Source organism: Thunnus thynnus, chromosome 2 (assembly GCF_963924715.1).
Source record: "Thunnus thynnus chromosome 2, fThuThy2.1, whole genome shotgun sequence".
Lineage (NCBI taxonomy): Eukaryota > Metazoa > Chordata > Actinopteri > Scombriformes > Scombridae > Thunnus > Thunnus thynnus.
The window spans coordinates 21985685-22005900 of NC_089518.1; the positions used below are offsets into that span (position 1 = coordinate 21985685).

General features: G+C 39.2%; 3 protein-coding genes across 5 annotated transcripts; 1 reads left to right on the top strand and 2 right to left on the bottom strand.

Annotated features, from left to right (window-relative positions):
• Window positions 1–911: 911 nt before the first annotated feature.
• On the top strand, window positions 912–5807 carry kmt5ab (lysine methyltransferase 5Ab). Of its 2 annotated transcripts, XR_010931435.1 has the most exons (9): window positions 912–1073; window positions 1260–1363; window positions 2570–2717; window positions 3013–3223; window positions 3319–3406; window positions 3684–3743; window positions 4119–4309; window positions 4663–4763; window positions 5207–5330. XR_010931435.1 is itself a non-coding variant. In XM_067610910.1 (8 exons), exons 1-8 carry the CDS (start codon window positions 1064–1066, stop codon window positions 5415–5417), a joined length of 1023 nt encoding a protein of 340 aa, XP_067467011.1. In that variant the 5' UTR covers window positions 913–1063; the 3' UTR covers window positions 5418–5807. The 2 variants fall into 2 exon arrangements, 1 of the variants encoding a protein (XP_067467011.1); XM_067610910.1 differs by lacking the exon at window positions 4663–4763 and having other exon boundaries at window positions 913–1073; window positions 5207–5807.
• A 714-nt stretch (window positions 5808–6521) lies between these two features.
• On the bottom strand, window positions 6522–9547 carry rilpl2 (Rab interacting lysosomal protein-like 2). Its single transcript, XM_067610929.1, has 4 exons — window positions 9067–9547; window positions 8814–8965; window positions 7421–7543; window positions 6522–6991 (listed from the first exon to the last, which is right to left on the bottom strand). Exons 1-4 carry the CDS (start codon window positions 9358–9360, stop codon window positions 6970–6972), a joined length of 591 nt encoding a protein of 196 aa, XP_067467030.1. The 5' UTR covers window positions 9361–9547; the 3' UTR covers window positions 6522–6969.
• A 1038-nt stretch (window positions 9548–10585) lies between these two features.
• LOC137197462 (RILP-like protein 1) lies at window positions 10586–19234 on the bottom strand. 2 transcript variants are annotated; one of them, XM_067610890.1, is made up of 9 exons: window positions 18747–19233; window positions 17665–17815; window positions 15901–16019; window positions 13704–13979; window positions 13342–13575; window positions 13062–13088; window positions 12288–12454; window positions 12094–12192; window positions 10586–11642 (listed from the first exon to the last, which is right to left on the bottom strand). In XM_067610890.1, the coding sequence occupies exons 1-9, from the start codon at window positions 19035–19037 to the stop codon at window positions 11552–11554; spliced, it is 1455 nt and encodes a 484-aa protein (XP_067466991.1). In that variant the 5' UTR covers window positions 19038–19233; the 3' UTR covers window positions 10586–11551. The 2 variants fall into 2 exon arrangements, with proteins under 2 accessions (XP_067466991.1, XP_067467000.1); XM_067610899.1 differs by lacking the exon at window positions 13062–13088 and having other exon boundaries at window positions 18747–19234.
• Window positions 19235–20216: the final 982 nt, after the last annotated feature.

The window sequence follows — 20216 nt, forward strand, 5'->3', positions numbered from 1 at the left end:
TCAGTGTTCATTAGGGTACATGCATTTGTTAAAGAGCATTTTGAATATTAGAATTTGATGGCATCAAATGTCCTCACCAATTTCCTATCCATGCTGGTACTGCAGTCATTGTGTCTCAATGTTATATTACCTTTTTAATAGTGAAAACACAGATAAAGGTAAACATTTGTCTGCAGCACTTATTTGTTTTAAGTTGTCACTAGATGTCAGCAAAATATAATATTTTATGACCTCATGGGGAACATTTAAATAGGATTTGACCTGGCTTGTTGCCTTTTATGCTACTGTCAGTTATTCCAAAGTAGCTACTCCCAAGATGTGGTACTTTTAATGAGATATATTGATGCAATTTGCTTTCTGCCACACCATAAGTCACTTCTGAACTCTCAAAGCATGAAAAAAAATGCTATTCTCCTTGAAATAAATAGAGCAGAGTAGACAGTAGTATCGGCCACTTGAATTGGGCTTTGTTTGTCCAGAGGGAGGTATTTCACAGGCTACACCCTGCCTTTCATGGCAGTGATGACACTAAAATGATAAAACGTTGCTGTAATATGTAATTATTCATTTTAATTAAATCAGTATTACTGTAATCAACTGAATCACGCTTTAAGTTGTCATTATCAGTTTCTACAACGTATTTTTATAGTCAAAAATACCTCGTTTTCTATGCTTAATATGATTTAATCATTTGGTGTGACAGGCTGGGGGCGGCACGTGTCTGCCTGAGAGGTTTAGCTCAGGGCTAAACTAATCCACAACTTCTGCTGGGGCGTTTGATCATATATTTATTATACGTCTATGCGATTGATGACCGGCCAGAGCTGCAGCCAATGAGAGGACTGCTTTCATGCTTCCTGCCCCGCCCATCCGGACGAAACAGCCAATGAGAGCTGCAGAAGGGTTTTTAAATCCACCACGCTCTCACAGATGCTGCACAAGAGATATTCTGATATTTGTCGTTGCTGAAACAACAAACTTAACACAGTGAGGAGCCCCTGGACACCGAGGGCAACATTTAACCGACGCTTCCTCTTCTTTGGCTTGTATTTGGAGAACTGAGATGGCAAAAGGTACAGTAGGTGGTGCATACAATATAAATTACACTAGTTCAACGTAATGATAGCTAACTAGAGGAGCAGCTTCGTTTAAATAATTGTAGCAGTTTGTAGTTTACAAATGAAACTCGTCGGTTTTTGTATCATGTTGGGTGAATTAGGTAACAGTGCTTACATTTGTTTATTTCCATGTTTGTAAAGGAAAGAGTGGTAAGCCAAGAGCCGACAAACAGCCTGAGGACACTGTTGAAAATAAAGTCACCTCAGGGAAGGACACAAAGGAAAACAAACCAGCAACTAACAAGGTAGGTTTTGACGCTTTTGCAGCTTTTGTGTGGCGGAAAAGGGAAACCAATTAGTTCCTTCTCAAATTCTGTGTTTAACCATCCGTAGGGCAGCGATACCTTCACAAGAGGTCTTACCCAAGTTTGGCATCGTAGCAACGGACACATTCATTCACTCATACTGTCTTCTGGGATGTTTGTACCCAGAGTTTAGTCTTTCAGGCAAAACCTGCAAACAAGTTGTGAAACCTTATTGAACTTCACCAGAAAATTATCAAGTTTAGTTGTATGTTTTACCCAAATGTACACCGTAACTCTAAGTTTAGAATAGAGTTGAACTTGAAGGATAAGTCGACAATTTTTCAAATCTGCCTTAAAACAACAGTCGGGTGCCCACATGAACACTGAAAGAGGTTTTCCTCGCTGTAAGAATTCCTCCTGTTCCTCCTGTCCACACAGTCATTTTGAGCAAAAATTCATTTAAAAGTGGATATCTGCCACATTTACAGTCTTTAGAAATGTTCATTTATGTAGCTGACTATTGTTTTTAAGAGAGACTTGAAACATTGTGAACTTGTCCTTTTTAAAGATTCTGGCGTAAGAGGGAAATTGCTTTTAACCAACACCAATTTTAATATCTTTACACCTGATACTGGTTAGGTACCTGAACACCTCTTTTATTAATACACACCCACCAACCAGAGTTGTTACTGTTACCACAAAGAAGCAAACAACCTATAGATTGAAGTTGTCTAGAAGAAAAGTGAAATCTCCATCAGTTTGCAATCTGTTCACCATATTTTCTGTGACTCATGTGTCGTTTGAAGGAATTATCTAAACCTGTCTTATGTTTATACAACAAGTGATCCAAAGAGCAGAGCAGCGCTTAAAGTTCTCAGGCATCGTGCCTGATTTCAGACAGAGCAGTTTTAAATTCATATAATACTGGCACATACAAATTTGGGAAAAGTTCTTAATTCACATTCATGTTGGGAGCAGGAATAGGATCATTATAAGGGTGCTTTGTTTTTTTTCTGTCCTAAAGTCAATAAATACAGTTTACACCAGCTACATGGTTCTGAACGCAGCCTCATAAATGACATATCTCATTGATCGTATCTCATCAGATTTGCATTCTGTAACCTGGTTACCCGTATGTGTATTACTCTTGTGAATGTAGAGGGGTTTTTCACCGTTTCACCAAGGTAAATATTATTCTTTTTGCAGGATGGTGTATCCAAAGCACAGTCATTTTTCCAGATTCTGAGGAGTCCAAGCAAACCTAGATCCCCTCTGAGTGACAGTTCAAGCGTGTTGATCCAGGAAGGAAATGAATCTGATGCCACTAACCTTGACACGTCCAAGCTGAAAAAAGGTAAGTACCTAATTCACTGTCAAGACTGTAAAATTTGACTGATCAGAATTGCAGCTGTTTGGTAATTTCTATTACATGTAATCTCCCAGTCGTGATGTTTTTGACCCCAATGTTACCGTACGGTCAGCAGATCCACGTGGAGCACAGAAAAAAATTCCTGTGCATGTGAATAGTAGCAGTGTTCACTGACCCACTATCTTATGACACAACTTAACTCTTTCTTTTTAAGGGAACCTCATTCTCTCGATTATGGCCAAATGTTTAGGTTGAATTTTAGTGTCTTTCTCATTTTTAGACATGCCTAATGAAATAAAACCTGACAGCTGTGAGTCCAAAGAGCAGAGGGCTGAGATGGCTTGTCACAGTCATGGGATCAAAGATGAAGCCACTGACCAACTGGAGCAAAAAGAGTCCACCTCGCACACAAACGTCAAGTCTGCAGCAGACAGCAACGTTTCAAAATCCAAATCTCGGAGTCTAACTGCTCGCAAACCCAGAGCGAAAAAGTGGGTGCACAAAGCCAACATGTCTGTCTCAGTTGGGGGGGGGGGGGAGCACAACTATAATCTCTCATTACTTTGATAATGTTTTCTCTTTTCAGGACAGAGAATAAAGCTCCCCAAAACAGAAAGGTCACAGACTATTATCCAATCAGACGGAGTAACAGAAGAACAAAAGAAGAGTTAAAGGTTTGTATGAACAATTAATTGTTAAGGCAGGTTGAATTATTATTATTATTATTATTATTATTATTACAATTAGCATTTTCCATAAAATTGATACATTGTCATTTTGTAACTGCAATTAAGATGTTTACAAGTTCAGATGTTTTTGCTTTGTGTTTTTTGTTTTTGTTTTTTTGTTTTTTTTTTTGTGTGTGTGTTTAACTTTCTATAAATTAGAGATTATAAAAGTCTACCATAAGTGAAAGAATAACTTTGATTCATTCACTCAAATTGTCAACAGAATGAAGAGCACAAACACATTGACGACCTGATAAAGAACGGCATTGAAGACGGACTGCAGGTAACATTCAATGATTTGAATGTAACAGGTCGCTTTCAGTACAAATGTTTTGGCAACTGTCGGCAACATACAGTGTTACATAACCAACAACAACACAGTAGAACATCATGGAGTTAATCTTCATTATGCTAAACACATTTCTGAATATAGTACAAAGTACTAACAACAGAGTTCATCAAAGGCAGATCGGTACACTGAAGATTCTTAATTGAAAGAACAGTATATTTTCCCCTGAACATATTCTTTGTAATATAACACGTGGTTAGTACTCAGTAGTTGCTAATTTTGTTGAACATTTTTGAAGGTAGAACGCTGGTAAACTCTTGGTAATTCAGTTTAACTCAACACTTGTTTGTTGCTTCTGAATGTCAACAGGTGAAACACATAGAGGGCAAAGGACGAGGGGTTTTTGCTGTGAATGGCTTCAAGAAGGGAGACTTTGTTGTGGAGTATCATGGAGAACTACTGGACCTAGCTGAGGCTAAAGTAAGAGAGGCCCAGTATGCCCAGGATCCCCAAACAGGCTGTTACATGTACTACTTCCAGTATCAATCCAGAACGTACTGGTGAGTCCAAATGTCTCCACTTAGTTCATTTTGTTTACTTTGTTTCTTCAGTTTGTTGATTTTCTCTGAATTGTACTGAGCACTCGGGAATTTATCAACCTTTTTCTCATACTTCCTGTGGCTTCAAACTTTGGCAAAAGTTTTTCATGGTCACAAAAAATGAAACTTACTGTCTTTGAAGACTTTCTCCTAAACTGCAGGACACAGAGCCATTTAATGACAGGGGAGAAAAATACTAACCTTTTGCACAGCAGATATATTGACTTGTCAAACACAAGTGCAACAAATAACTCTGTTATTTGCTGCACTGCATTGCAACAATTGATGTAATGGAATCACCATTAATGTTATAGGTTCCACCTTTCCAGCCATAACGAGTCAAAATCTGTTTGATTCATTGGGGGATGATGAAGGATTGGTGTGCTTTAATGCAAAGAAGGCTTTCAAGATTCAGGTTGGCAACATTTATTCAGAAAGCAAAAAACACACAAGGTACAAGGTGGACTTTTGACATGAAAAAAAAGAGACTAGACTGTGTTGGAGAATTAGTTCTTGCCAGTGGTTAAAAGAAAGTGTTGTAAGTCTGACATTGCAGGAGACTTGAAAATGGAAAGGTATATGGCTGCAAATAAGGATTATTTTTATAATATATATATATATTAAGGTCCAAAAACCTAAAGATATTCAGTTTATTCTATATGACAAAGAAAAGCAGTAAATCCATAGTTGGAACCAGTAAATGTCTGCCATTTTTGTTTGGGGGGGGGGGAAAAAGATCAATAATCAAAATAGTTGCAGCCTGTTTGTTTCAGCTGTTGTTTCTAGACTGACTTGCAGTTCCGATACCCGTCTTGTGTTGTGGCGACAGTTTAATCTTCATGTGTTTACGTGTCACAGTGTGGACGCCACAAAGGAAACAAGCCGTCACGGAAGACTGATAAACCACAGTAAAACCGGCAACTGCCAGACGAGGCTTCACGCCATCGATGGAACCCCTCATCTGATCTTAGTGGCGTCCAAAGACATCGAAGCAGAGGAAGAGCTGCTATACGACTACGGTGATCGGAGTAAAGCCTCGATCTCGGCTCACCCTTGGCTCAAATATTGAATCCTAAACCACAAGTTCTCATGTTTCCAGTGAATTGGTACCCACTGCTGTCCTGTTCATCTTTTATATAAAAGATGCTACAGATGAGCCGTCTTCAAAATACTTTTTTATGAAGTATAAAAAAAGGTTTGTTTTAAATGTAGGGTTCTGCTCATGAAAGTGTATTTGTGCAGCTGTTTTTATCATGATTTTATTTTTTTTCTTATCTAATTGTAGCATATCGATGCCTCAGACTTGAAGAGTATTTCTCCTGGATAAGTGATGTTACACATTATCTGGGGAGGGGTTTCCGTTAGTGATGAATATAATTCTGACAATTCAATTTCACTATTGTAAATTATTACCTGTGCTGTAAATTGAGGAATAAAACACAGATGAGTTTTCATTCCAGCTGTAGCCTGGTTAATAGTGAAGATCTGAGAAATATATTCAATAATATACGCACTAAGATGGTGTCCTCCTCCACTGATGTCATGTTTACAATCACGCCAAAATGCAGCATGCAAGTATTGCAAAGTAACTGCAAAACTGAGGTCAGTATGGTGTGACTACTGACACTGTGCATATTGTCCTTCAACTAAAGTTTCCATTGTATCCGTGAGATACAAAAATGTACATTATGTTGCAGCAGGACGGCGGTAATAATGACCTTTTTAAACATGCACAATCCACGGTAATGAACAATTTAACCTAAAGCCTGAGTTCATAAGTTCTGACATGTTCAACATCGTATGAGTGGACTTTTGTTAAAGTCAATTTGATTTAGTAAATCTGCAGCTTCAAGGTTAAATGATATGAATATGATTTAGTTGAAGTCATTTTGAGTCACACTTAGACCGAATTGACTAAAATTGAATTCTATTCATATTTGCTGCTGTGCTTTATTCATCAACTCTGCTCTGCGTTCAGTGAGAAAAATATCAGTAGATGACCTGAATAAATTGATACCTAAAAATGAAACCCCTAAATCCAGATGTGTCTACATTGACGAGAAATCAGATAAGAAATAAAACCTGTAACATCAATGTGAAAGAACACTTAAAAAGCTTCTTTTTTAAATATACATCGCCAGGAATAAAAAAAAGTCTCACAAATACTAAAATGTATAAATACATGAAAGCCGTTTTATTGTTTTTTTACATCTTGAGGGGTGAAAGAAAGCGGGGAAAATGTTTTAGATTATTGGAACAACACAATGCCTCTTTAAAGACTTAATTTAGATTTATAAAAAATTACATTTCCAAGTCTATAAATAACTTAATTTTGAGTTACTTCACTCAGAGTAATCATCAATACCAGTTACATAATACTTTCCAGTTCGGTTCATTTGATATCTTTATCAAACTTTCCACATGATATATATTTTTGCTACTCTGTATCACTATAGACCATCTTAGGTAAAAATCACTGGTATTAAATACAGTGCTTGTTAGATTGACAAATACACATTGTAAAAAATAGACAATATAAAAGTGGTTAACTGATGAGAGAAAATTGTGCCAACAAATCCTGTTTGTCTTCTACATGGTTGGTTCTTGTCAGTTGGTTTGTTTCATTTTCGCCTGAATGAAAACCTACAAACAGAAGGGGTCCAGAGTTAGTTTGAGGAGTTTGTTCCTCGTAAATTATGAGCACATTTGCCCGGGACAAGCAACACTGAGTCATGGCAGACTGGAATAACTAACAACGGCAGCAGCAGTTTGGCAGATGCGCTGCCAGTTTCCAACCTCTCTCTCATTCGCTGCTCACAAAGACATCCTCAGCATCAGCATGAATTCATTTGGTCACAAGTATATCATTAGGAGGCTGTGGGAGCAAACTCCCTCACACAGCGTCATGTGGTAGCTGCTTCAAATGTTCTTGAGTGTTTGCCATTTGAGGTGTACATCTACAAACTGGTGTACAGCTAGAAATAAACACTTAGCATTATTTATAGATCACTTGTTTGTTTTCTGCACATACTTTGAATTATATTCAGTAAAGCAAACCAGGCTGTTACTCACAGTTTGCCTATGGTTGTTTTCTCCTCTTTTGCATCATTTATGGCAGCAGAACCCTGCTCTGTAGCTGCTGGTGTGTCCAGGTCTACTTCCACCATGGCTGGTTCAGCCTGTGGCAGAATCCCACTGCAGAGGAAAGTAGAACCGTATAGTCACCGATGAATGTTTTATATAAAAGCGTTGTACATCAAAACCCAACTATAAAACAACTATTTATGAGATGGAATTGATTACTTCACTAGAATCAGAGTTGTTGTCAGGAGGCTTATTTTCATCTTAATAAAGCAACACTGTTACTGGTCATTTCTACTGCTGATATTTGCAATATCTGACTAATTGTGGTGCTGATAATGTGATTTATTTCAGAATTATGTTACATTTGACAAATTAGCAACAGAGTTTCTTTTTATAAGCCAGTTGATTACCATAAAATAGTCATGACTGAAAAGCCTCTGAAAATCTGTCTTATGTCTGACTATAAAAAACACTTCTGAATGTGTACAGACAAATTGATGTCAGTTCAAAACATATCAGTATGAATTCCTTGTATAAATATATATATATATGTGTGTGTGTTGTGATACTGATATGAGCTGTATAGTGTCGGTATTACTATCTGTGGGCGGGCAGGTTTGGCCTCAACACAGAGCCGTGTCCCTCATTCTTATGAAATGTATGAGATTGAAACACTTAAGCAATGTAATTAAAGGATAGGTTCGCATTTTTTCAAGTCTGTCTTAAAACAAAACTCAGGTGCCCATATGAACAGTGAAAGAGGTTTAAAAGATCCCCTTCAAATGTGTTTTCAATATAAGTGATGGAGGCCAAAACCCACAGTGTGTCCACACAGTCATTTTGTGCAAAAATGCATTTAAAAGTTGAGCTTATATGAGGCTTCAGCAGTCTGATTTAGTCATATCAAGTGGATATCTGCCACATTTTCAGTCTTTTTAGCATCAAATCCCCTCCTTATGTTTCTTCAGACAGTGTTTCCCTGTTCAGCTGTGGTGGAAGGAAGTCTAATAACAAAAAGAAGGACTTTAGCACTAAAAAGACTGTAACGTTGAAAGATATCTACTTGATTTGACTCATTTGGACGGCTGAAGCTTCATATTAGCTTCAGATAAACTTTTAACTACATTTTTGCACAGAAGGAAGCTTCTGGATTTTGGCCCCTATTATTTACATTGTAAGTGCATTATGAAGGAATCCTCTAATGGTCAGTATGGACAGGAGGAATGATTATGACGAGAAAAACCTCTTTCTGACTGACTATTGTTTTAAAACACACTAGCAAAATTGTGAACTCGTCCTTTAACTACTGGCAATTTGATTTTGCAATAAAGACACTTGTATAAATCCTATCTTTGAGTAGAATTAGGGGTCAGTTACTCACCTCTTGTACAGCTGAAGCTCCTCCTGAGCGACCATGAGCTGAGCCTTCAGCTGATTCCTCTCCTGCAGAACCTCCTTCAGCTCCTGCATGGTGAAGCGCGGTCTGTTGGGGTCTGTCAGGTCCACCACCAGCTGGTTTGGTCCCGCCGTTTGCTTTATTAACAGATAGAGGGGGGTAAAGCATCTTTAAGACTTCCACTTTTAAAATCTGACGAGTACTTGAGCTGTGCGTGTATGTGTGCTGGCAGACTCACAGTGCCCTGCCCGGAGGAGCTCTCTTTGATGATCCTGTCCAGTTCACTCTTCAAGTTGTCCCGCTCCATTTTCAGCTCCTCCAGAGACAAGTTGTACTTATTGACCAAAGTCTCGAACATTTCCAAAACACGAACTATTCTGAACTGCAAATCTGACACTTCCTCGCCCGTGCTGCTAATTTTCAACAAATCTCGTCCGATCACGTAGGAAATGTCATACACATCTTCAACCGTCAGTTCAAACGCGTCCTTCTCGAAAGCTAAAGCGGGCGACGACTCCTCACCGAACTCCATAACGGAACTATACGACTACCGTTATAAAGTTATCTAGTCGACAAAGCTCGACTAACCACTTATTCTTTCTTTTTGTTGTCTTGGCTACAATACTTTTACTGGCAGAAGGTTACAAACTTCCAGACGAGCAGCACTTCCCCCATCACTCATCCACCAATGGCGTGATTGGGCCGCCGGCAGAGGAGGGCAAAGTATCCTAGCGACAGGTGAGCACAAAGAGCGCATGCGCCTCAAGAGAACTCCCCCACCCTTCGATCCGCATGAGTGGGGCTTCGTTTTTCACCGTGTAAAAAAGCAAGTAAACAAAACGTGTCAGTGAATGATCTCAGTTTTTTCTTTCACCTCAATTAAAAGACGTGCCAGGATCAGGTGAAAAGGCACGTGATATTTTTTATGTTTCGGGTTTTCTCTCAATTCTGTCTGCGCTATTATTTTATGTTTATTAGAGTGAAATGGCTCTTGCTTACACAAATGTCTAGATAATGCCAAAACTAGAAAATTTAACTTTAAGAACATTAAAGGACGGGTTTACAACTTTTGGTGCCTAAACAAACATTGAAACAGGGTTTTCGTGCCATAATCATTCCTCCTGTTCATACCGACCATTAGAAGATCCCTTCACAATTGACTTACAATGTAAGTGATGGGGGCCAAAATCCAAAAGCCTCTTTCTGTGCAAGAATGTATTTAAAAGTTTATCTGAAGCTAATATATAGTTTCAGCAGTCCAAATGAATCAAATCAAGTAGATATCTTTCAACTTTACAGTCTTTTTAGTGCCAAAGTTCCTCTTTTTGTTACTCTACTTCCACCGCAGCTCAACAGGGAAACACTGTCCGAGGAAACACAAAGAGGGAATTTGATGCTAAAAAGACTGTAAATATGGCAGATATTCACTTGATATGACTAACTAAGACTGCTGTAGCCTCATATAAGCTTCAGATCAACTTTTAAATGCATTTTTGCACAAAAACAACTGTGTGGACACACTGTGGATTTTGTCCCCCGTCATTTACACTGAAAGCACATTGTAAGTGGATCTTTTAATAGCCAGTATGAACAGAAGGAATGATTACAGTGAGGAAAACCTCTTTCAGTGTTCACACGGACACCTCACTTTTGTTTTAAAGACACACTTGAAAAATTGTGGACCTGTCCTTTAACACGACCTCTACCATAATTAGCTTCTTTGTCGTAGCCATATTTGAAAGTAACACAATAACATGTAAAAGATGACAAATAAAACTTTATTACTTTATTCTGAATTGACATCAATTACAGATGCAGCTTAGCATATATTGGTAGTTAGGGTATGTCACAGTACTCATTACTGTTGGAATAGATTTATTCATGTGGTGCCAGGCTGTAGTGCTGCAAATATACTGTAACATCCTTTTTTTTATCAGTTCAGGGGTTGACTTTATGCTCACATTAAGCACATTATCTCATAAAGACTCTTCAAGGAAAACAGAGGCACATGATAATCCAGCTCATTCACTGCACCTTGAAACAAGACCTTAACAATAATTTGTCATCAGATACATTTAAACGTCATCTTTTATCCTTTTATCAGTCTTACGGCAGCTGGACCCATTCCTGAGACATGACGTTGTTATAGACAGACAGTTAAGGAACTTCAAAGTGTTTGTAAAAACTAAATTCATACTCCACAGACCTTGCTTGGCATACGGACAAGCACATATACTTTGTGGTGTGTGGTGTTATTTCTCTTCCAGAAATGTAGTGCATATGTTAGGTTATTGAGTTATTTGACATTACAACAGCATGTGCAACATAAGAAATAAAGACGTCCAGTTTTTGTATTGATATGTAAGGTGACACACTGACAGGTGGTGGCTTTGTATGAAGCCACAAATACCTGAGAGGTCATAAATGCAAATAAGACTGTGCAGGTATGGATAGCTGTCTCACATTTCAACCATTGAGGTCCCTTTAAAGTGCTTACCAGATTAGTTAAAATACTTGCAAAAATGTATATTAAAAATTAAGTAATGAACGAACTGTGTTTAAATGTATAAATAACATCCAAGTTTGGGGTAAAATAACCAAGTAATGCAACCATTACTCCAATTCATGTAGATACTATTAGCAAATTATGTTAAAAGAAACAAATTGGCGTTGACAGTTGTGGAAAAACATAAAAGCAATCGTACAATAGTTTAAATTCAAGGTCATACAAAGGAAAGTCTTCTGATGGGCAACAGCGTGGGGTCATCTGAAATCAAACCAGCTGCCACCATCGGCATTATGGCTGTGAAGATCCTGCACATGGGAAATGGGGAGAGGTGACATAATGAGGTGGAGACAGGACAGAAATTCAGATTAGGAAAAAAAGACACAATAAACATCAGAAGTGTTGTTGTGACCAGTATTCTTTGTTTTGTGAACCACAGTGACACTCACTATTGAGAAGAGCAACTGAAACCAACTAAGCTGTCTTCCCAAATTTGTAAAAATCCATATTTCAAATTTCATATTGGGTTTAATTGTGGTGCTATCAAACAACATAACAGCACACAATATGAAGACAAGTGCTGTTTGTTTGTTTTAATTACTGATTCCTGTAAAACCAGTAAAGTATGTTTATCTGATGATGTTTGTAAGATACAAGATGATTATCACAGGAGGAATTAAAAGGTGCAGTGAGATGTTGCTCTGGTTAAAAGGTGTATGAAGTAAAGTGTGTATTGATCTTGTCAGACTTATTACTCACAAGCGCCTGATTCCTGATTCGGGCGGATCAGTAGAAGCAGAGCATGGTGGAGGAGGTGGAGCACAAACTATGGAGCTGACATCTTCCTCAAACTCCTCACTGAGGCATACAGAAGAGGTAACTGTTCACTTTTGCATCAGTGTTATATGGAATTGAGATAATGTCAAATCTCAATTTTGGAAACAAAAACGTACCTTTTGTAATATGCCAGCTCCTCCTGCAACAAGAACAGTTGAGATTTGAGTTCATTTCTCTCCTGCAGGACGTCACGCAGCTCCTGCAGGGTAAAGCGAGGTCTGTCTGAGTCCTGCTCCAGGCTGTCCGTCTCCTCCTCCTCTAGCTCCGTATCAGTTGACGCTTTCTGCAGTCAAAACATATATTCAGCATCTTTCTTTGCATGAAACAGACACTCTGACACTAATAATGAAACCGGTAGCTCAGTTATTCTGCATTAAACACAAAAACAATCTTTGTTAAGAGCTCTGCATTTCTGTTGGTAATTGGTAAACTGATTTATTTTGACTACCATGGAGTTCTTACCACTAGTGACGTTATAGAGTAATCTTTTGATAATCAGGCATGTACACAAGGATGCACATGCACTTCAGGAGCACTGGGATTAAAGTGATACACATTTCTGCCAACTGCAGAGTGGTGGTTGTAATACATATCAACAGTTGGCAGAAATGTACCATAAAAGATAGCAATGCAACAAAAATGAAGAGAAGAACACCACAAGCTGATGTAAACAAAGCAGATTTCACAACATTACAAAATGTTCTTGCAAATGTTTCATGGGCTAGACCATGCATTCACCATGTTTGCATTCAGGACTACGGATGCAAATTAGCTTCGAGCTAACTCCAGTACAGCACATCTTTAATGTTTAAAACTGCACATTGTCCCAATCAATAAATCAAATCAATCAAGTGACAAGCAAAACCATGTTTACAATGTCAACCGGGTACCTTTAACTGAAGATATTTGTTGATTTCCTGAAAGAATACAGAAAATCATACGCTGAGTGTGAAAAAGGCTCTTTGCTCATGATTAAAATATCTTGAATATTTCAGTGAAAACTGAAAGCATGTCACACGTGAGAGACGCTTGCATAAGTAGTCGAGAAGCCGACACCATACAAGCATAACAGAGCGATAACACTTTGTGTTGAATATAAATAATCTTATAGTGCGACTCTGCTATAATCACTGCAGGACTGTGCACAGGGGAGAGTCAAGCAGGTGTTACCAGTAACAATGCTGGTGTGTCCTCATCTTGGTCACCCTCTTCTTCATTATTTTCTCTGTTTGTTGACCTTGAGGGAGAGGAGGGACTCTTGTCGGGCTCAAAGCAGTTTGCCAGGAAGCCAGGGTCCCCTGCACACTCCACCCACACTGACTTTGGCCTGATGGAGTTAGATGGTGGTGATGGTGGTGGTGGTGGTGGTGGTGATGGTGCTGCTGCTGCTGCTGAGGTCTGAATCTGTGACACAAAACAGCCACATAGGAACTAAAAAACCTGCTGGACTTGGTGAATATTGATTCATTTTACTTACAGATAAACTGTACTCATGGTTTTCAGCCTGCTAAAGATACTTTCTTTTTTCTTACCGTCATCTGTGGTGATATAGGTGATGACATCCTAGGTCTTAAAGGAAAAGTCTCCTCAATCGCAGCAACCTCTCTCTCTAATTCCCAGTCTCGGAGCTCTTTTCTCAGCCTTGTCACCTCCAGCTGCAGAGACCCAAACTCCTGCTGCCGTACCTGAGCAGCAGCCTCCAGCTCTGCCCGCTGCTGGATCAGTGCCTTGCCCTGGCCCTCCATCACTCCTATCCTGTGACGAAGATCCTGGTTTATCCTTATCAGTCGATGCTGCTGCATCTGGAGCTGTAGTTGAGGAGAATTTGTTTAACGTTTTCATCAAATCTTGTCACAGTATGTAAACTGTAAACTAGTGTTACAGTTTTTCTCAGTTGCTTTGGTACATTGCTCAGATCAGAATTGAAATTCTCAAAACAACTTTCTCAACCTCCACATCATCTAGTCTCTTTTGCATATCATAAAAGCAATTTCTCATTCTTTTGAACAAACTGCAAATGCTTTGACACATTCACGCAATTATGTACAATTGTCTGCTGTTTCCTACATTATCAATTACTTATGTTATGTTGATCAAAATGTATTATACTGGTTCTCTGTTGAATAGTCTTAACCCCCAAAACATCTAGGCATTAGTTCATTGCATCGTTACATGCAAAGTGGTTGAACCAGTTGTCATAATCTGTCAAGCATATTTTCTATACATTTCTATTAGACTTTTTTTTGTCTTTTTTTGTCCTGAATTGATGAATTGCTCTCATGTGAATCTTGACTTTCACTAATGAAGGGGAATGTGTGAAGTGTTAGATCAACCAATGATCAACCAGTTCTCTATAATAGCACAGAGGTGCATCTCCTGAACCTTCAACTGGCAAGCATAAATAGACAGAACACAACACAGTGTTGCAATGTCTGACAATTGAAGAACAACAAGGAAATGCACAAGGTCAACAGCCAGGAAAAAGAAGAGGAGTAAGGCTACATGAAGAAGGGTACGGAGGCAAAACAGAGGAAAAGGTAGAAGAGGGCAATGACATCGGCATGTTCCCAATGAAATAAGGGACACAGTTGTGGACCGCGCTCTCAATGGCCTTACAATGGCTGAGGCTGATCAAAGGGTGAAGCCTAGTGGTGGGAGAACAAGCGTGTCCTCATATATATATATATATATATGGCCAAAGGCAAAAGGTGTGGTCGAAACATCATCGGCCACAGAGCTACTGTTGATGTGCCAGGCCAGCGAAGAGGGAACAAGGGAACATCACATATATGTGCTGCTATATCAGAGCTGGTGTGCTAAGTCATATTCCCATTATAGGGCCATACAACACACAGCATCTCCTAACCTTCTCGGACACCCTCTACAGGGGTCTCATTCCCAATGATGAGAGGGGTCTGATTCAAGATGATGTACCAAAGTATGTGGTAATTTGGGATAATGTGAGTTTCCATCACTTAAACACCATCAGGCAATGGTTTGCGAACCACTACAGGATGCTCCCACCCTATTCCCCATTCCTTAACCCAATTGAGGAGTTCCACTCAGCATGGAGGTGGAAGGTTTACGATCGCCAGCCACATACTCAGACGACCCTGCTGGCTGCCATTGATGCAGCATGTGAGGACATCACAGCAGACGCCTGCTGAGGCCAGATAAGACATTCCAAAAGATTATTTCCGCACTGCATTGCAAAAGAAGATATCCGTTGTGATTTGGATGAGAATCTGTGTCCCAACAGACAGGAACGTCAGGAGGTGTAGAAAGACTGCACTGTAATTCCCCACACAGCGCTGCATGTACAGTTCTGCCTAAAGGGTGTTTCCTATGTTAACATTTCTAATTTTGTATTTTTTCCTTTGTGCTATGCAGTGCTGTAAAACAGTCTTTTTCTTTTCTGTATTACAATGACACAGTCAATCAATTAATTACAGTACAAACAGTAAAAGCGTAACTGTGAATCCTGTCCAATCTCTTGCAATCAATCTGCCACATACAGTAATGTGAAATTGATATATGCCATACAGAAAAAGTTACAGGCTTTTGCAGGTAATCCATTGTGTGGTGCTGTTTGTACCAATTATTGCAAATGCACTTACTGTTTTGCAGATGTTAAGGATGATTTGAGAAATGTACCAAAGCAACTGAGTAAAAACTGTAATAGTTTGTCAGGGGTCAGTATGTGTGCTGAAAACGGTCTAAAACTCTCACCGCCTCAACATCCTCGTTTCTTTGTGTCAGCTCGTGGTCTTTAGCCCGGATTTCATCCCTCTGCTTATCCACCAAGTTATTCAGCTTCTTCATCACTTGCCTTTCCTTCTCGGACATTCCTGTGGGCATCACAGAAAAGCAAAGACAAAATGCAATCCAATGCAATCTAATAGGATGCTATACACAACTGTGCCATGTAACAGTACAGAACGGATACCAAAAAAACATACATGTCTCTCCAAGTTGGTTTTCATACTGTACTAAAATTAAAATAAACCCAATTGGTGACAACAGTGAGATAAATCGAAAACATTGTGTGAAGTATAAACCATTTGTAGCTACAGGGATAAAACCTACACAGCCTTTAAAAAACCTGGTCTCTTTCAGACTTGAGCATTTTTCTAGACAAATAATGTGTTTCAATGAGCAGAGTATCATGCAGTACCCATTTATTTTGGATGGTTTATAAGCAGTGTGTGTGTGTGTACTGTTGCCCTGACAGTAAGCATAGCTGCAGCCACCATGACAGTCTCAGGGACAAGAGACATATTTTGGTCTGCTTCAAAAATAGTCTCCTTTACAAACCCCTGACCGCCTCCCTTCACGGCCTCTCTTTTCATGTCAACATGCAGCACACTCTATAATCCTTGTGACTGCGTAGGGCAAATAAGCGGAACGTACAGCAGATGGTTAATCAGCGCAACGCAAATCCACAGTGAGCGCAGATCAGATCCGAACTGGAACTTTCAGCCAAGATAAGACATCCTCACAAGATAACATGCATACTAAGACTTCAAAAGGCAACAGACCGTGTTGTGTTTCACATGTATTAATACTTATTTTAGTATATACTTAACATATTTTTGTATTCATCCTTTTATAGCCTTAATATTTTTCACGATAGATTTAGATAAGTTTTTGTTCGTCATGGGTGCATTCCTGTGAAGTACATTCACCAAGCACTTTATTTGTACAATCTAATGCAACAGCTATAAATTCTACTTTTACGAAGTGTATACATTTTCAGTTTTTGTTGACATTGTCAGAAAAGTGATGATTCTAAGTTTATTATTGAGGTTATAGTGGGTGGTGGTGGTGTACTGGAGTGCATTATATTGAAAAGTGTTCATTATATTTTGCCCCCCTCATGTATATTAATGGGGTGGGGTATGTCTGTAATGCTTGGCTACAACACAAAAGCTCTTTGGGATAATGAGAAAGTTGAAATTGATACAGATCAACTCTGACAGTTCATCACTATCTACTATAATCAACCATATATGGATGAACTGATCCAACTATTTCTCTCCTGATATTGATTTTGATATTTAAACTCCGGGTATTTGCTGATACCGAGTACTGATCCAATTCCAGTTCTCTCTTTTCCCAAATTTAAAATCTGTGGTGATGAGTAGTAAGGAACTTAGTGTGATCATTTTTATGTAAGGTAACCTGAGGCCAGAGATGCTGTGTGTGCACTGAGTCTGCAGCCCGGCGTTACTGAAACAATGTAACTGATAGTAGTAACACTGAATTTTTATAATGACAAAAACTGCATGTACTGCGGAAAGGTCACGTCATGGGAGATACCCAATCTGCTTAATAAGGTCAGTATCGGCAGAGATACCAATCCAGCGTGTTAAATTGGTGCATTCCTATCACAACATGTTGTGAAATTCTAGAGGAACAAAAACAGAGTAAAAAACAATTTTTTGTAAAAACCTCCCAAAACCCATCTGTCGACCTTTGCTGCAGACAACCCACCCTCCTGTTTCTGCAGGTCCTCCTCGGTGACGGGAGACTCTTTAAGAGAGAGGCTCACTAACAGCTTCTTGTTCTCTGCCTGAAGCTGAGTGATTTGGGACAGTAGGTCCTGGACTTCCCCTCGCCACACATCCTCCACCAGCTCCAACTCCTAAGCACGAAAGACACCAGAGAAAAAAAACAAAACAGCAGCACAGTCAAGTCTCTTGGTATTTAAAAAGAAGGTACTAGTACAAATGGACAAACAGAACTTTGTCTACTCAAAGATTTTTCTGTCACTTGCAAATCTGCCCAAACTCAAACATTGTTGATCTTGCTGTTCACTAACTTCAATTAAATATTTCAAATTTTTCTGCCTCAAAAATCCAGAATATTCCATAATGTGAAGTGTAAAGTATACAAATTGATTAACTGTTCCTTAATCATTATGATAGCATAGTAATGTAATGTAGGATGTTTCACAGTTCTTACTTACACTACATTAAGGAAAAGCCAATGTGAGTTATGGTAATTATTATTATGACTACCACACATACTGCAAGCAGGATTAATTCATTCATGAATTTATTCTTGGTTGTTTATTACTTTGATTTGTAGCTTTGCTGCATATCATCATATAGGTATGTCTTTTCTTGCAATTTTGAGATGTGAAAACGTGTATCATTGTACAGCCAATCTTAGCAAGTTAATATTTAAGTCACAACACACACAGTGGCAGACAGACTGACACAGACAAACATTCATACACACAGGTAAACACACAGGAAGACAGATGGGTAAACTTACAAACACAAACACACACACACACACACACACACACACATCAGATCCTGGTGACTTTTGGGGCCATTACATAGACTTATATTAATTTCCTGGAGACTTACCCTAAACCTAACCCTTACCCTAACCTAATCTAACCTTAACCACTGACCCAAAAATCAGCTTTTTCCCAATTGAGAACATGGCTTTTGTCCCCAGTTGGACAAGCTGGTCCTAAATCATACAGGTAGACAGAGGAACAAACACACACACACACACACACACACACACACACACACACACACACACACACACACACAGACCTTCTGGTGTTTCTTCTCCTGCTCGTATCTGTCGCTCCGCTCCTGCCGCAGTCTGTCCAGCTCCCTCCGCAGCTCCTCGGCCTCCTGTCCCGCGGCTCCGCGGCTCACCAACGTCTCAAGCTGCTCTAAGACGCGAACCACTTTGGGCACCAGTCCGACTAGAGACTCGCAGCCAAACCTGTCGATGATCCGCTCGAACTCCTGACCGAGCACCACCGCGATGTCGTACACGTCCATCACCGTCAGCTCCGCGGCGGGTCTGTCCAGCGCTGACATTACGCAGGTTTCCATGAATATACTTTGCTTTATTTACTACTCCAACATTTAACATATCTCTGTCTCTTCTGAAACTCCGACCTGACTGACATTTAATGTAGACAAACTAGTTTAAACAAGCCAGCCGAGGCGTGTGTGGACACGGGGAGAAGTTGCTCTCTCAGTTTGTTGACAGTTTAAACTTCGGCAACGTCCGTAGCTGTGTTACTTCTAATGCTGCGTTCAGGATCCCCGAAAAACTCGTACATTTAACTTTCAACGGTTATAACGCAAATACCACGATCACATACCGTAGCTATGTGCGAGTCTGTGTATAAATAATAGAGGCAGCTATGGCCTTGTGTTTGAGTCATATAAGCCAATCGGCTATTATAGCTATAGAAGCTTATAGAAAGTGCCATTTGTGCTACTTGGCTAAGAAAGAGCAGGCAAATACCTGCACAAATAAGGCATATGCGATAGAGATAACTTCTGATAGTTGGAATAACAGTGCTTAATGTTGCCACAGAATGACAAGCAGTACGGATATAATAATCATTATGCAATTATACATTGTTTTGAGTATAAACAAATGCTCCTGTGCGTTGCTGAACGTCATACCAGGTATTTACAACAGCTTCTGAAGGCAGCAGCCCTCCCTCCACGTTGTCTCAAAACCCTACTGCGCATGTCATGATATGTTGAGCATTACCTTCTGTGTGCATCAGACAGCTTTTAAAATATCCCAGCACTCAATTAGTAACCTGGATGTATTATAAGATGTATTATAAGAGCTCTTATAATATCACATCCATAATTAGTAACCTGGGGTACAGGCGACCTAATAAAGAGGAAATAAATAATGCTCTTTGAATATATTAAAAATTTAAGCCATATTAACATATTAACAGTTTGTTAACATGAAAGGTAAGAGAGGTTTATAGTCGGACTATATAAACATGTAGGCTATGGGGTATGTCACCTAACTTACAGACCATTTAGCTGCCAATGCAACCTCATTCATGCTTTTTCCCTTTTGTTTTAATGGTGATTTCCACCAGTTTAGGTCAAGTTATACACTACTTGACTTTGGTTCATAACATTGGCATGAGATAGCTTTGTAAAGCCTCGGACAACATAGCCTGTAGATAAGATATGTTAATAAAATTAAAGTGAAAAATGGTCAAAGGTTTGCCTTAAATGTGCTTTATGTGA